This window comes from Nannobrachium achirus, assembly GCF_963921795.1.
Source record: "Nannobrachium achirus genome assembly, chromosome: 1".
Taxonomy (NCBI): domain Eukaryota; kingdom Metazoa; phylum Chordata; class Actinopteri; order Myctophiformes; family Myctophidae; genus Nannobrachium; species Nannobrachium achirus.
This window is the reverse complement of record NC_137810.1, coordinates 7,116,170-7,133,900: the sequence shown is the minus strand read 5'-3', so window position 1 is coordinate 7,133,900 and position 17,731 is coordinate 7,116,170. Positions and strand designations below refer to the sequence as shown.

At 39.8% G+C, this 17,731-nt stretch overlaps 1 protein-coding gene across 1 annotated transcript; it reads left to right on the top strand.

Moving 5' to 3' along the window:
• Nucleotides 1–625: 625 nt before the first annotated feature.
• Nucleotides 626–16,840, top strand: LOC308309261 (ryncolin-2-like; the record flags this gene model as incomplete). Its single annotated transcript, XM_080754783.1, has 9 exons — nt 626–820; nt 1,299–1,395; nt 7,310–7,477; nt 8,282–8,384; nt 10,405–10,408; nt 10,917–11,105; nt 11,754–11,850; nt 12,309–12,476; nt 16,524–16,840. 9 exons carry the CDS (start codon nt 626–628, stop codon nt 16,838–16,840), a joined length of 1,338 nt encoding a protein of 445 aa, XP_080610909.1.
• Between the last annotated feature and the right edge of the window lie 891 nt (nt 16,841–17,731).

Here is a 17,731-nt window from a genome sequence, read left to right as displayed (position 1 = left end):
ACACTTTCTCTACTCCTCTCTGAACCAAGATGGTAAGATCTATCTCTCACTATCTTTCAGCACATTATTATTCACATTTCTTTATGTGAAACATTACAACTGAATTCTGTGACTATATTGATGTATTACCTGCTTATTGTAAGTCGCTTTGGATTAAAAGCGTCTGCTAAATGCCTAAATTGTAAATTGTAAATTGTGCATAATGAGTATGCGATGAGTGTTAATTGAAGTTAGTTATCGGTGAAGAGACAATTTATTCAACTGGTCGTGTGAATTTAATTGCATCTTCATCTTATGACAGGGGTGGGTAACTTTGATGATGGAGAGGGCCACTATATTTCCCACACTCACTCCAGATGACAGAAACCTCTTATCTGCATAGTTTAACTTTTTTTCTATTAATGTCCTACTTTGTCATTCTATGTCACACAAAAGTTGCAAAAATAGCTCAAATTGCGTCGCAGCGGTTGTATCTAGCAAATTTGATATTCTTGCGATTTTCTTTATTGCAATACTGAATTCTGCAGTCGCCCATGTAGCTATGTCATATAATGTGTCTCTATTTATGTTATGGCATCATTGTCATTATAAATGAATGGTATTTGTGGCATCATTGTGTCCAATCATGCAGCTCTCCTATGAAGCAGTGTTCCTCCTGGGTCTACTGGCTCCAGTAGCAGTGCTCTCCCAGAGGGACTGTGATGACGTCCACATGCTCAACAACCGTGCTCCCAGTGGAGTCTACAACATCTACCCTGTAGACTTTGACACTCCTGTAAAGGTCTACTGTGACATGGACACTGCCGGAGGAAAATGGACTGTAAGGATACTTCATAATGTCCTGAAGGATGCTTGTACAACTTTATTTCACTGTAATATGTAATATTACATGATCACATTTTTGGATGCATTTAAAAAAAATAAAAAATGTGGTGAAATGTCATAATGCATGATTGGCACAAAGTTGATTATCTTTCTCAGTTCCTGAAAAAGGTGACTTCCCAACAATATGGTAGATCCCAAACCTTTGTTTGGTGTCAGGAGATCTCATCTTATAGCGATGGCAATTTAATTGGCACTTCAGCTTACTCTTCTCTCTTCTTACTCTCCTCTTTTGTACACATGCATGCAAATACAGTTCCTCCTATTGTGGTTAAGCTCAATAATAACAATAAGTTAAGTTGCAGAACCTTTGACATTCAGACTATGTTTCCCTCTGTCTGTCTGTCTGCCTGCCTGTCTGTCTGCCTGCCTGCCTGTCTGCCTGTCTGCCTGTCTCCTTGTGTTTTACTGTTAAGGTTTTTCAAAGACGGATGGACGGCACAGTGAACTTCTACAGACCCTGGGATCAGTACAAGAGAGGGTTTGGCAATGCTGTTGGAGAATACTGGCTAGGTGAGAGACTACTGTATGTTGAGTAAACATCAACAGGATCAGAGATCCCATTCCCATAATAATCATTGAGTAGTTTACTCTTTTTAAATAGAAAATATACTTTCAGTTTGTAATACCAATTTCATACAATCAGAGGAGAGACATCACAAGTAATGAAACAAATAAATGAGCAGACAAAATTGGAACTCAAACAAAAATCTTAATCGGACCCTCTTTCCTGTTTGGTTGAAATGTATGAACATTTTCTTTTTACTGAACAAAAGGTTTTTTAGTAACACTTTTATATTGGTTGATAGACGTACATCACTATAATTGGAAGAATTTGTGACAGCTTCATGTACAATTGGTACTTTAAGTTTCTGTTTGCATCATACATAAACTGTGCAACATGTCCTTGTAATATATGGGCCCTGTTTTCATCCATGCATTACTCCTTATCCTTAAACCTCTTTGCCTTCTTTTACTATTTTGAAGAAGAAGAAGAAAAAAAGAAATACTGTGTTTCAAATTGCTGATCTACAAGCTTATAATGTGCTGATGTAGACTGGCTATTTGAAATATTTTAAAATGTTTTTTATAAATAGTAAAAAAAGAAAAGGCGAAGACGTTTAGGATACGTTGTAAGGCAAGGACGAAAATATAGCTCTATGTGTTTATACTGTATAGGGTTGGATAACATCTTCTGACTGTACTGTATGTGTTTACTGTAGGGTTGAATAACATCTACTACCTGACTGTTCGGAGAAGATATGAGTTGAGAGTGGAAATGCAGGACTTCAGTGGGAACAGGGCCTTTGCTCAGTACACCTCCTTCTACATCGACTCAGAGGCCAACGGATACAAGCTGACCATCGCTGGTTTCAAAAATGGAGGAGCAGGTGAGATTGATGAAGCCATCCTCAATATCCTCATAACTGAAATCAGACACAGTAGAATTCTGAAAATTAAAGCAAAACTACTCTGGGAGAGGTTTGGGCTGTGTATTGACCTTGCCATGATGTAAACTCTCAAATAAGTACAAAGAAAAGTTTCTGCATTAATTAAACAGGTCTCAGTCCAATTGATCCGAATCCCCTCACCATGCAATACATTTAAGTCCAAGGGGAGACTATTGGGTGTTATCAATTTCTAATCAACTATTACAAATACAACCCAAACCTCTACCAGTGTGATTTTGCTTTAGTTTAACAGTGTACAATGTAGATCAGCTATTTGAAATATTTTAAAATGTTTTTCAAAATAGTAAAAAAAAGGCAAAGAAATTTAGAGGTAAGGGGTAAGGCTAAGGCATGGACAAAATAGGGCCATACATCTCTGCTTCTAACCTCCTGTCTATTGAATGCAAACCCTAATCTTTCAAAACACATTCCATAGTCCAGCCAACCACCCAAAAGTAGCCCAAATCTGTTCAAATCCACACACATACAATTACTGTTTACTGTATTAAAATATAAAATAAACATGCTGTATTATAGAGCAGTATATTTAAGAATGTGTTAACTTGGGAGTTTAAACCTTTAGAATTTAAAACAATCTTAATGATGATGTCATTGATGATGTTGACTATGATGTGGTCATTACTTGCGCCAGCAGAGCACGCAAGTACTGTGGGTAGGTAGATAGATAGGTATGCGGGTGTGTTTAAGCCCGTAGCCCAATCAGGGACCAGCATTTCTGGCAACGTCATCATTAACAGCCAATGAGGGACCAGCATTCCTGGTGATGCCAGTGGTGATGTCACTGGCATTGCCAGTGGCGAGCGCACCTCTACTGGTGCACATGTAGGCCATGTATGGCCTACTACTTGTGCACAAAACGCAAGTTGGCACCTTGACAGAGAGCAGTTCTATTTCCTTGTTAATTGAACTGCACTTACTGTATCTTCTCCTTTGAACTCTTTCCATACAGGAGACTCACTAAGCGGTCAAAATGGATACAGATTCTCCACTCTAGACCGAGACCAGGACATCTGGGGTGGACATTGTGCTAGATCATTTCAGGGAGGGTTCTGGTACAGCGCGTGTCATCATGCAAATCCCAATGGAATGTACCTGTGGGGAGATGAGAGCAGACATTTTGCTACTGGCATTAACTGGTATGCATGGAAAGGTTACTATTACTCCCTCAAGTCTATTAACATGAAGATCAGAGCACTGGCACCTAGAAAAGACCAGAGCAAACTACTGATACCTTTGTAGTAGAGTAGGCTAGACCTGTTTGTGGCCTGGGAAGCAACTTGGGAAAATGTTTTTTTTTATTGTTTTGTGACTGTTTCATTAACTAATTAGGAATATATTTTGTTTTGACATTATGATGTAAATGTCCACGTTTTGAAGCCGATTTAGCTTAGTTTGAATTTTATTTTTAGTAAAAAAACAAAAAAAACAAACATAATATGGGGTATTTGTCAGTGGCTTGATTGATTGATTGATTGAAGACTTTATTAGAAGTTTGCATAGGAAAAGGTACAGTTTCATGACGGTACAGTTCACTGGTACAAGGTCTACTAAAAGGAGATCCATGAAAAGACTAAGCTTATTTCCACAGGAAACCATTTAAGTATCTCATATAACATTGAATGACAGACAAATAGAACACAGTACTATGCAGTAGATATGTAAAGAAAAGAAAAATGAGAGAACAAAAAAAAGAGTCTAAACAGTAAGTAAGTAAGTATCGTTCAAGATAAAAAAGTAACAGATAAACCCCTAACATTTAAGAATAATCACAGTAATAAACTGTAACAAATGGAATGGAAGACAGAAAACAGGCTTATGTATGGAATACATTTATAAAGACTGAAATTAAGAATATTTTTTTACTTTATAAAAATGTAGTTGACAAAAAAAAATTAATTCTAGTTTTCGTAATTTCATTAGTTTTAGCTAATAACCTTTCTTGGGAAGCACAGGCCGACCTAGAATCAGTCAACCTCAATTTATATTTCAACATATGACCAGATCGCTTGCCAAAACAAACAAGAAAAAGTGTTGTGAATCCTTCCTGATCTCCCTGTATCTGTTGTCATGGTCAGTAACTCAGTGATTAAACTTTGTGAACTATGAAGTCTTGCCTGATCGTTTCTGTGTTTCACTTGTGAGTTCTTACCTGTTCTGAGTCAGTGACCATTACCTAAAGCAGGGGTCTTCAACAGGGGGTCCAGGACCCCTAGGGGGTCCTCAGAGTTACTACAGGGGGGGGGGGGGGGGCACCAAATCTTTGTGATTTCGGAACTTTTTGTTTTGTTTGTTTTGTTGTTGCAAGCATCCCTATTCTGAAGAGAACTTAAGCGAAAAATAGGACATCTACAAGCTTGTAGATCTGCTATTTTTGGCAAAGAGGTTTTCAGGGAGCAGACCAAGTACCGAGTGAAAAGTCAAGTTTACTATATTGATGGTTTAAGTTGTGAACTGTTTAAAAAACACACATAAACATGATATTGTTGTCAAGATCAAATCTATGAAAAAGTTTAATCTGCAACACAATTTGATACAATATGTCGTCTCTTTCAGTTAAGGGGTCCTTGGGTCGATCTACATGCTCACAATGTGAAGCTCATTGTGAGCTTGTAGATCGGCTATTTTTACATTTGAAAACTTTAAATGGGACTTTCTGCATAATGATCACTTTTACTTTTGGTACTTTAAGTACATTTTGATGCCAATACTGTAGTACTTTTACTCAAGTACATTTTGTATTAGAAATTTAGTTTTCGATCCTTTTACCTAAGAAAACATTTGAGTACTTTTCCCACCACTGGCTCTATGGAGGAGTGCAGTCATGAAATGAAAGCCATATTGGCTGAGCAGGAGTCCAACTCCTGATGCACGTGCACGGGGTGCAAAGTTCACACAGGTACTTCTCACCCTTTGGCTTGAAAGCATTGTTTTTCTCCCACCCAGTCAGTGATAAACGTTCCACCCATATGACCTATATAATATTTAGGTCATATATTTGACCTAAATACTGTATATAATCGAAGGACCCCTCACTAGGGAGTCACACTACCTTTCTCTCCTCCTCTCTGAACCAGGATGGTAAGAGCTATTTCTCAATGACTTTTTATAGGGAAGATATGTACAGTATGTTTGGCAGCATATATTATTCACATTTCTTCATGTGAAACATACAACTGAATTCTGTGACTATTTTAGAGTATGTTTCGTATATAATTAGTATGAGATGATTTAATTGAAGTTAGTTATGAGTGAAGGGACAATTTTTTCAATTGGTCTTCATTTGCATCATCATCATATAACAGGTGTGGGCAACTTTGATGATGGAGAGGGCCACTATATTCTCACTGCAGAGGACAGAAACCTCTTATCTCTGTATTTTAACCTTTTTTTGTAATTAATGCCCTATATTTATATGTCACACAAAAGTAGCAAAAATAGCTGATCTAGATGCTCAAAACGTTTTGAAAACAAGTTTTGATCTTGTTGATCTCCTATTTTTGTTATTTTTTAATTGCAATCCTGAATTAAGTTTTGCTATTTTCTTTTTAATCCTTAAAATTAAATGTATTTGTCCCAAATGCATTTAGTTATAGCCTACTTAACTTTATGAACCAGCCACCAGTTGCTCATGTATAACATATAACGTGTCTCTATTTATGTTATGGCATCATTGTCATTATAAATGAATGGTATTTGTGGCATCTTTGTGTCCAATCCTGCAGCTCTCCTATGAAGCAGTGTTCCTGCTGTGTCTACTGGCTCCAGTAGCAGTGCTCTCCCAGAGGGACTGTGATGATGTGGACATGAACAACAACAACCGTGCTCCCAGTGGAGTCTACAACATCTACCCTGTAGACTTTGACACTCCTGTAAAGGTCTACTGTGACATGGACACTGCCGGAGGGAAGTGGACCGTAAGGATATTTCATTGTCCTGTATAACTTTATTTCACTGTAATATCATCTTACATTAAAGACATTCTCCCCCCTAAAACATGATGATCAGGTATTATTTATGATTATACTAGGAGGAAGACTTTTTTCAAAAAGGTGTACAGAAAGTCTTAGATGTATGTTTCTATGTGGACACACCCAGCTGTTCATTAAGGGTGCGTTCGGAAAATGCGCACAGGGAGCTCACCCATGTATTACTTTGTATTGGCCAGTGCGCTCAGTGCTGTATATCAGAACGCACCCTAAGTATACCTGGTTTTCACCTTAGCACCACCCTGACCCACCTGAAGTTAGCCACGCCCACAGCTGTTGTCGTATGATAATAAAGTAGGGGAGGGTTTTAGTGTGTCACTAATAGTGGGGGAGCCACAGGCCCAACATTTGAGAGGACCTGTGATGTCACAAAATACTTTTTATTTTTGTTTTTTCTATTAATTTAGTCAATAAGGTACACATAATGAGAGGCCTGCTCTGCCGGAAACATGGCAAAAAAAAGTTATGGCCATTTGTATATTCACTGTCCCATCGACTTCACTATACAGGAAAAAAAAATATTTAAAAAATAATTAAATCTGCTTTAAGTAGCATGTGAGGGGTCAAACTAGGGGTTCTTCATGATTCTGAATCATATTGCAAGCATTTGTTTTGCATGAAAAAACATGACTCAACGGTTGTTGTTGCTGTTTGCATTTCCCTTTCTGTCTGTCTCCTTGTGTTTTACTGCTAAGGTTTTTCAAAGACGGATAGACGGCAAAGTGAACTTCTACAGACCCTGGGATCAGTACAAGAGAGGGTTTGGCAGTGCTGCTGGAGAATACTGGCTAGGTGAGAAACTACTGTTATGTTTCACTCAAGCCGTACTACTCATATGCTCAGGTGGCGGTGCACGTAATCGTACCCATGACCTTGTGGTCATAAGGCAAGTATATGGCCAAAAAATATGTTTGCATGACCTAAACTGTCAAACTGCAATATGTTGTACTGTATGTGTTTATACCGTAGGTTTGGATAACATCTTCTACCTGACTGTGAGGAGACGATATGAGTTGAGAGTGGACATGGAGGACTTCAGTGGGAACAGGGCGTTTGCTCGGTACTCCTCCTTCTACATCGACTCAGAGGACAACGGATACATGCTGCACGTCCATGGATTCACAGATGGAAGAGCAGGTGAGTTTGACAAGTAGAAGTCATCCTCATACATAACTGCAATCAGACACAGTGGCATTCTGAAAGTTAAAGCAAATTTTGGGAGAGGTTTGGGTTGCGTATTGACCTTGCCATGATATAAATAGAATAGTTTCCGCATTAATTAAATAGGTCTCAATTGAACAAGGAATAAGATCTAGACTGGATCCACTGATTAAAAGGCTAGAATACAAATGCATAACAAGGTTTTGTAACATTATAAATTCGGCAGAATGCATTTTGAATTACTTTGTTTGTGTGCTAAAATTGTGAAGTCACCAAATTCACTATGCAATACATTTAAGTCAATTTCTAATCTTGACATCTTGCCAGAACTTGGTATTACTGTATCAACACAACCCAAACCCAAAGAGTACATTTGCTTTCAGTTAGGCTACTGAGTTCTTACTTTCAGAGTTGAATGAAAATGTTACCGAAAAACGTCCATATCCTTAACCTCACAGTTCATTATTAACCCTCACTGAAGAGGATCATCTTTTGTTTATAACATATATCTCCTTCCAATCTCCTGTCTAATAAATGCAAACCGTAATTTTAAAAACACGTTCCATAGTCCAGCCAACCACCCAATAGTTGCCCAAATCTGTTCCACACACATACAATTACTTAAAAGTAACTGATTAATTATTATTTTGGAGATTACCTAGTGGTGTAACAAACATGCTGTATAGAGCAGTATATTTAATAGTGCGTGTAAATAATGTGTATCATCATCATCATCGTCATGACTTCCTGTATCTTCCCCTTTGAACTCTTTCCATACAGGAGACTCACTAAGCGGTCATAATGGATACAGATTCTCCACTCTAGACCGAGACCAGGACACCTGGAGTGATCATTGTGCTAGAAAGTTTCAGGGAGGGTTCTGGTACAGTGCATGTCATAGCTCAAATCCCAATGGAATGTACCTGTGGGGAGACGAGAGCAGACATTTTGCTACTGGTATTAACTGGTATTCATTTAAAGGTTACCACTATTCCCTCAAGTCTATTAATATGAAGATCAGAGCACTGGCTCCTAGAGAAGAGCTGGAGGAAACTGATAACTTTGTAGAAGAGTAGGCCTTTGTAGGTTTGTGGCCTGGGAAGCGACTTGGGGATACAATACGTTTCTTATTGTTTTTGAATGTTTCTTTTGTTAAATTTTTTTTCTTTATGATCTGATTTATCTACTTTTTGAAGCCAGTTTGCTCATTTAGTTTAGTTTTTATTTTGTGAAAATGCTTAGTTTTAGTTTAGCTTTTTATTAGTTTTAATGTTAGTTTAAAAAACTAAAAAACAAAAACATAATATGGGGTATTTGTCGGTGGTGAGATTAAAAAAGGTCAGATAAAAAAAAAAAAAAGAAAGATAGATTCATATACAAACAAATATTACGTGTGGAATAAATTGATGAAGACTTGTTTTGTGAATCCTTCCTGCTCTGTTGTCATGGTCAGTAACTTAGTGATTAAACTGTTTGAACTATGAAGTCCTGCCTGATCGTTTCTGTGTTTTGCTTTTGAGTTCTCACGTGTTCTGACTTCTGAGTCAATGACCATCACCTTAAGCAGGGGTCTACAACAGGGGGTCGTCAGAGTTACTACTGGGGGGCCACCAAATCTTTGTGAGATAGGAACTTAACTACTTGAAAACTAGCATCCCTATTCTGGGGAGAACTTAAGCTAGTATGAGGCGTTGTGAGCTTGTAGATCTGCTATTTTCGCCAAAGTGTTTTTTTAGTGTAGAGGGTAAAAAGAGCAGACCAAGTGGAGAGTGTAAGGTTAAGTTTACTATTGAGGGTTTAAGTCGTGAACAGTTTGAAAATACACATTAACATGCTGACCACACTGACGGTGCAAGGTGTCGCATGGACCAAGGGGTTAGGGCCCAGGTTCAGTATCTTGCTCAAGGACACTTGGCTCTTTGCCAGTGCTGACATGGTAGAGATGAAGCTGAATACACCTACCGGTAACTTGGATGACTTGCAAGCCACCATACAGTACAAACTGAACTTACTGCAAGGAAAGTATTGTATTTGATCAGAGAGAAGAGTAGGCTATGTTTCTACAGACTTTTAGACTTAATGTTAATTTGAGCGTGGAGGCAAGCAAGGTTCAAGGTTGTACTTTATTGTTACGTCTTTTGTACAGGTACATAAGAGTAAAACAATATAATAACAGCAAACAACATCTAAAAATAATAATAATCTAAAAGGGGTAATAATAATTATAATAAGACGTAAGAGGCAAGAGAAGCAGAAGGAGACAGAAAATCTTGTGATGTCAGACCATTCATTTTAAACTGTGCCAACATTACATTCATAGAACACCATCCTTTCTGTTCATCACACAGGAGCTTGAATTAGCAAAGATACAAGAAAAAAATGCAGAGGAAAAATCCTTGGAGCGTAGGAAAGCAATTAGAAGGAAGTTCCATGAGGCAAATGAAACTGGAAATAATATGGACAAAGAAGTTGTGCCTGCATAGTGGCCTTCACACAGCAAAGAGAGAGATATAGCATTCAGTCAAGGCAAAAGCAACCTGATGGAACAAAAGGAAACAATGTAGAGCAGCATACACTTATACACACTATATAACCGTATATTGTAGCTCTGTAACAATAACAGTTTTTTTTTGGAACATATTCAGTTTTTGCAAGGGATGCAGTTGTGCAAAGTAACCTAATTGGCCGAGTGCCTGATGCACAGGTGCAACGTTCCCACAAGGCTGAGCTGCTTCCCAGCATTTACACACCATGATTCTGTCCAGGTTCCAGTAAAGGTGATGAAATGTATTATTATTTTTTTTTTTTTTTGGATGAGCTGTACCGTAGTGACCACCACACATATAAAGGACCCTAGCTCACCAAGGAGACTCACCACCTGTCTGGAATCCTCTCTGAACCAGGATGGTAAGAGCTATACTGTATCTCACTGACTTTTGAGGGAAGAGGGAATTGTATGTTTGACAAATTTGAGAAATTTATGTTAACTAGTATGACTGAATTCCACATGACTATATCATATGTTATATGGACTTACTGTAGGCTAGAGTGTGCGATCGGTGTATGTTAATTTGAGTTAGTTAAAGATGAACAACTTTAGTCTAACACTATTCATATATACTTGATTTTTGCTTTGGCTATTCAAAAAGCAGATACAGAAGCTCACACCATGTCACTTCCATGCCGCCCTGCGAGCTTGTACATCTGCTATTTTAAAACATTTTTGAAAAATATCTTCAACATGTGAGAGAACTGATTTCAGGCATCTGTAGAATCAGCCTCAGAAATACTGTATCATTTACACCCCCTTTAAGTCATGTCATTATCGTTGTTTTAAACTATTGGTTATTGTGGACATTGTAAAAGCAGCGATTACGTCATGTTTTCTTTGTCCAACCTCTCATCCTCCATACAGCTCTCCTATGAAGCAGTGTTCCTCCTGGGTCTGCTGGCTCCAGTAGCAGTGCTCTCCCAGAGGGACTGTGATGACGTCTACATGCTCAACAACCGTGCTCCCAGTGGAGTCTACAACATCTACCCTGTAGACTTTGACACTCCTGTAAAGGTCTACTGTGACATGGACACTGATGGAGGGAAATGGACCGTAAGGATACTCATATATACTGAAGGATGCTTGATTTCACTGTAATGATATCTTACTTAAAATGTTTACTGGATGCCTAAAATGTTTGTTATAAATGTCCTATCAATGGGTGTGACTAAGTTATAATTATCTTTCTCGGTTCCTGAAAAAGGGGTCTTTCCATGGGAGATTTTGCACAATGCTATGAGTTTGTTTCTCATTTCAATCCTTTGTTTTGGTGTCTCAGGTTAAAATGTACTGATAAGCAGTTTAATTGATACTTCAGTTTACCCAATGTTTTTAATATAGACACATGCACACCTCCTATTGTTAAGCTCAAAAGCATTAAAGCGGCACTATGGAACTTCTTTTAATTAATAAATTAAAATATGTAGTCTCCCTGCTCTTCTATTGAGACATTTAGATCATGTCAAAGGTCATGTCTCACCTGGACACATGGAACTAACTAAAAATGTGTCCAGAAGGTCAAGCTTCGATTTGTCCCCTGAGCAAGCAAGCAGGCTCTCAATGGTGAAACACATTTCAGCACAAATCCAGGGTAAAAGAGGAAAGTTACTTAGTGCTGCTTTCAGTCAATATTATTAGACTTGCAGAACCATTGTCATTCCATATTTCCAATCCATTCTTTCTGTCTCTCTCTCTGTTTAGGTTTTTCAAAGACGGATGGACGGCACAGTGCACTTCTACAGACCCTGGGACCAGTACAAGAGAGGTTTCGGCAGTGCTGCTGGAGAATACTGGCTAGGTGAGAAACTACTCTTTCTCTTACTCGTTGAGAAAACATAATGCTAACCACAGGAGCAGAGATAAACCACTTGACATCAAAGGTGCTGTCAGTGTGTGTGTGTGTGTGTTCTGTGTGTGTGTGCGCGTGCGTGCGTGCGTGCGTGTGTGTGTGTGCGTATGTGCGTTTGTGTGTGCGCGCGCATGTGAGTTAGTAAACTAACTTGGGATACCAATTTCACACAGGATAAAGGGCAAATAAGTGGAACAAGATTGGAACTGCAAAATAAGCTGATAAAGATGTTTGTGGGGTTCTCTTTCCTAATTGGATGAAATTGGTAACGCACTTGAAAATGTATTTTATATGAAGATAGTCATATAAGATACAGGTACATGTACATTATGTATACAGATACATACTCTTAAACCTAAACTGTCAAAGTGCAACATATCTTTGTACTGTATGTGTTTATACTGTAGGTTTGGATAACATCTTCTTCCTGACTGTAAGGAGAAGATATGAGCTGAGAGTGGACATGGAGGACTTCAGTGGGAACAGGGTGTTTGCTCAGTACTCCTCCTTCTACATCGACTCAGAGGACAACGGATACAAGCTGAACATCGCTGGATTCAGAGATGGAGGAGCAGGTGAGGTTGATAGCTAAATAAAGTCATCCTCATACATAAAATGATTCTGAGAGTTAAAGCTCATTTCTTTGGTAGAGACTAGATAGTATTCCTTGCTATGGTGAGATACCTTCAATAGGCCTCAGAGGCGTCGCACCAACTTCTGGGCTCTGGGTACAAGGATTCACTGCGGGCCCCCCATGAATGTTCTTCATGGGGGGAGAAGGGGTTTAACCCATGGGAACGCATTATTATGCATTGTTTTGTGCGTTAACTATTGAAAAAAATAGCAGATATACAAGCTCACAGCGGTGCCGTGCAGCGAGCTTGTACATCTGCTATTTTTGAAAAATCTTGAAAATTCTTTGTATATTTCAAATCCTTCTGAGGTTTTTTGAAAAACCTATGTTTCTATGTCAGTGGTGCTCAAACCTTTTCATGTCAAGGACCCCCAAAATGATATGTATTTGGCCACTGACCCCCATCTCAAAATATTTCGTTCCAGGGACCCCCCCAGATTACAAATGTTCGCTTAAAAAATAAATTATATTCAATGATTTGCACACATTTTCACGACGTTTCAAAAAAATAGCAGATCTACAAGCTCGCAGCGCGGCACTCGGTGCCGCGCTGTGAGCTTGTAGATCTGCTATTTTTCAATAGCTAAAGTATAAAATATTTCCAGGCCCCTCCACCTTGGGCCCTAGTAACTCAGTCCCACTCCCCCCCCCCCCCTTGTGATGCCCCTGATATGCCTATTAAAATGATAAAATAATCAGGAAGTTGACATGAAATACAGAATCTGGTTTTGTAATGTAACGTGTTTGTTTGTGTGCTAATAGAGTGATGTATTTTTGTTGTGACACCATACTGTAGATTCTCTCCAATCTCCTGTTTAAATACATTCAAACCATAATCTTTCAAAACACCTGCCATAATCCAGCCAAACATCCAGAAGTAGCAACATAAAAAGTTTTAATCCAAGCACATGCAATTATCATTACCATTCTAAAAACAAATGAATAATTTGGGCGATTAGCTAGTGTATACCCAAAAGGTGTAGCAGCATTTAACAGGGTTCCCCACAGTCATGAAATTCCTGGAAATATTTTTCCAGTACTGGAAAAGTTTGGGAATTGATCAACGGTCCTGGAAGGTCCTGGAAAAAAATAGCTATGCATTGTCTTTGGTTATTGATTTTGTCAATACCTCTGAAATGACAAATTAAACATTGGCCAAATTGTCAAATATTAGAGGCAGAAATTGTGAAAATAGCCGATCTACATGCTCACAACACCTCGCAAACGCGAGGCATTGTGAGTTTTTTGATTGATTGAAGGCTTTATTAGAAGTTTGCATAGGAAAATGTACAGATTCATGACGGTACAGTTCACTGGTACAAGGTCTACTAAAAGGAGATCCATGAAAAGACTAAGCTTATTTCAACAGGAAACCATTAAAGTATCTCATATAACATTGAATGACAGACAAATAGAACACAGTACTATGCAGTAGATATGTAAAGAAAAAAAGAAAACAGTAGGTCTATACAATCAGTAAGTACAGTATATACAATATATACAAGGAAGGGGCAGGTAACAGTAAGTCTAAACAATCAGTATGTACAGTATATACAAGGAAGGGGCAGGGAGGGTAGGGTTGGGCTAGGTTTTTTACCAGTTGCGAACGGCTGCTGCCTGTAAGTGGTTTTTCAGGGCATTTTTAAAGGATGCTAGTGATCCACACTCCTTTATGGCCTTCGGTAAGGCATTCCACATTTTTGTGGTGTAGCAGAAGAACGAGTTCGACCCTTTCTTTGAGTTGACTCTGGGTTGAACGTGATCTGTGGCACTGCCTCTGGTGTTGTAATTATGGACATCCTTAACGTTTATAAAGTATTTTGACAGGTACTTGGGTATCATAGTGGTGTGGTGTATCTTGTACACCAGGCCCATTGCAAGTTGCTGTACTCTGTCATCTACTCTGAGCCACCCTACTCTTAACTGGTGAGTAGCGGTGAGGTGAGTCTGATAGGGAAGGTTAAGCAGGACCCTAATTAGTTTATTTTGGGCTGTTTGGAGTTTAGTTTTAAGGGCTTGTGGGGCGTCACGATACCATACGTGGACTCCGTAGAGCATGTAGATTGGTTATTTTCACAATAAAACCGTGTTATACAAAATTCCTCCTAGCCGATAATCGGGCCCGACTGAATCGGGTAGAATTAAACACTACAGGATCTTTTTTTCAGATTATTTTACCAGATAATCTAAACGGACTCAGACTAGCCGTTTTGAACAGTCGGGCGCTCCGCACGCTACAGGATTCTATCCCGATTGAGTCGGGCTCGCACACAGCAATAATAAATAATATAATGAATACAAGATGCCACGGGGGGTGTTCTGAGAGCTGTGCTTTGCAACACGCACGCACACGCACACGCACACGCACATACAAACACATGACGTTATCCACTGACTCAACACACAACACCGCCTCACGCAACGAAAAAAAAGCTTCAATATGGAAGTTGTGTCCTATTTTGACGATATGAGTTCACTTGACACGTTTCATGTACATCCAACTCTGACATCCCCTCTCTCTCCTGCGCTAAAGCACCGCTCCGTCCTTCTCATGGCTGATGGTGCCTGATTTATGATTAGTCGTATGACTGTGTAGCGCACCAGAACAAGATCTCCAAGACCAAACTGTGTCTGTCCCGTGCCACGTTGTAAGCTTGTAGATCAGGATGGGCGTGTACTTCTTTGACTCCTAGAGATGGGATTTATGGTCCTTTGAAGTGAACCGGATCTCTGGGATCCGTTCCTTTCAAAGAGCCGTTCAAAAGACTGGCTCATTAGTTACTTTGTAGATTTTGATTATAATTACAAATAACTTCAACCCTATATACATGTATTTCTGCCATATATAGGTAGGCCTACATACCTGCCATTTGTTGCATTGTGAGCTTGTAGATCGGCTATTTTCAAAAGATTTTTCTACATTTTATTCATTGGAAAATCTGTGAAACAGGACATTCTGCCTACTTTCTACTATTGGTACTCTGTAGGCTACATTAATTAAATGTTGAATGATACCAATACGTTTGTACTTTTACTCAAGTATATTAGCATTCCAAAAACCTCTACTTGTGGCAGAGTATTTCCACATTGATTGCAGTAGGCTATTTTCCCACCACTGTTCATTAGAAAGGAACGGCTCCCTACTGCGAACCGGATCCCATCGTTCATTTCAAAGAGCCGTTCAAAATACTCGATTCGTTCGCGAACGTCCCACCTACTTGGAAGGGATGTGTGCTGGTCGCGGTCTTTCTTCTGTTTGTTTGATATGCGCTGCCGTTGAGTTTTAATTTAAATCCCAATCATTCATGATACAACCTGATGGACGGACGGACGCTATGAAAAGTGTGTCGCGCGCGCGTGTGCGCGTGTGTGTGTGTGTGTGTGTGAGAGGCAGAGGCCGGGAGAGGTGGAGAGAAAAAAAAAGAGATGGATCTGTCACTCAGTCAGATGTATGCTCAGAGACTTGCGTCTATCAGCGGCTGCTGTACCTATTTTCTCTCAGTCCCCTGCTGCCCTTCCAGTCTTCCAGACAAGTACTGATCCAGGAAAATATCAAACATGTTTGAAAAGAGTCGGGCTACCCCCGATCGTCCTCCGAGCCACTCGGCTGGGCACCGAGTGGATCTGTGAGACCTCACGCTAGACGACGTTCATGCCCGATTGTCGGGCCCGTTTCAGTCGGTGGCAGCCCGATTGTCGGGGGGGTAATTAAATAGCCCGATTATCGGCTAGTGTGCGGCCAGCTTAGTGCTCGTCAGGGTGCCGGGGTCCCCAGTTCAAATATGATTATTTCGGGCATTGCGCATAGGAGTAAGCGACTCTTTATTGAGCTGAATTATTGTTATATAGTCCTTGAAATTGGGTTAAATATTCTGGAAAAGTTTTGGAAACATTTTGGAAATTAATTGGTAAAAATGTGTGGGAACCCTGATATAAAAATGTATCACTTTAATTCCTGTATCTTCTTATCTGAACTCTTTCCACACAGGAGACTCACTACTAACTGCTTATCACAATGGACACAGATTCTCCACTCTAGACCGAGACCAGGACACCTGGGCGGAGGGAAACTGTGCTATAGAATATGTGGGGGCATTCTGGTACGGCAAATGTCACAGCTCAAATCCCAATGGACTCTACCTGTGGGGAGCTGATAACAGATATTTTGCTACTGGTATTAACTGGAGTTCATGGAAAGGTTACCACTATTCCCTCAAGTCTATTGACATGAAGATCAGAGCGCTGGCCCCTAGAGAAGAGCAGGATGAAACTACTGATATAACAACAGCCCTGTCTGAGAATTGAAGTGCAGGCCAGAACTGAAATCTGTCAAGCCCAATTTATATTTCAAAATATATATGGCCAATTATTATTACTAGAAGCTCGGCCGCCCTTCGGGCGGCCGAGCGTCTAGTCGGCGACCTGGCCAACTCGGGAACAATGTAAATAGGGAATGAATGCCCCGCCCTTTAATGCAAACCCCATTATACCTGTTGTCATAGGATCCGTTTTGACCATCTGTTTGCGTGTGTCCATTTATGCCCATATATGGAGAGATATGTCTGTCTACGTCCATTTTCTGACATATATGGAGATCTCTGTAGGACCTGGTTTGACCATCTGTTTGCCTGTGCCCATTTATGCCCATATATGGAGTTTGCGACCTGGCCAACTCGGGAACGATGTAAATAGGGAATGAATGCCCCACCCTTTAATGCAAACCCCATTATATGGAGATCTCTGTATCTGTCTGTGTCCCTTTTATGCCCATATACTCTATCTGTGTCCATATTTTATGCCCATATGCCCATATATGGAGATCTCTGTATCTGCCCATATGCCCATATATGGAGATCTCAGTCTGTGTCCCTTTTATGCCCATATATCTGCGTCCATTTTATGCCCATATGCCCATATATGGAGATCTCTGTATCTGCCCATATGCCCATTCTCTGTATCAGTCTGTGTCCCTTTTATGCCCATATACGGAGATATCTGTCATGGAGATCTCAGTCTGTGTCCCTTTTATGCCCATATATCTGTCTGTGTCCCTTTTATGCCCATATACGGAGATATATCTGTCTGTGTCCCTTTTATGCCCATATACGGAGATATCTGTCGGGTCGAGGCAAGGCCCCTGTATTGCCCATATATGGAGATCTCTGTATCTGCCCATATGCCCATATATGGAGATCT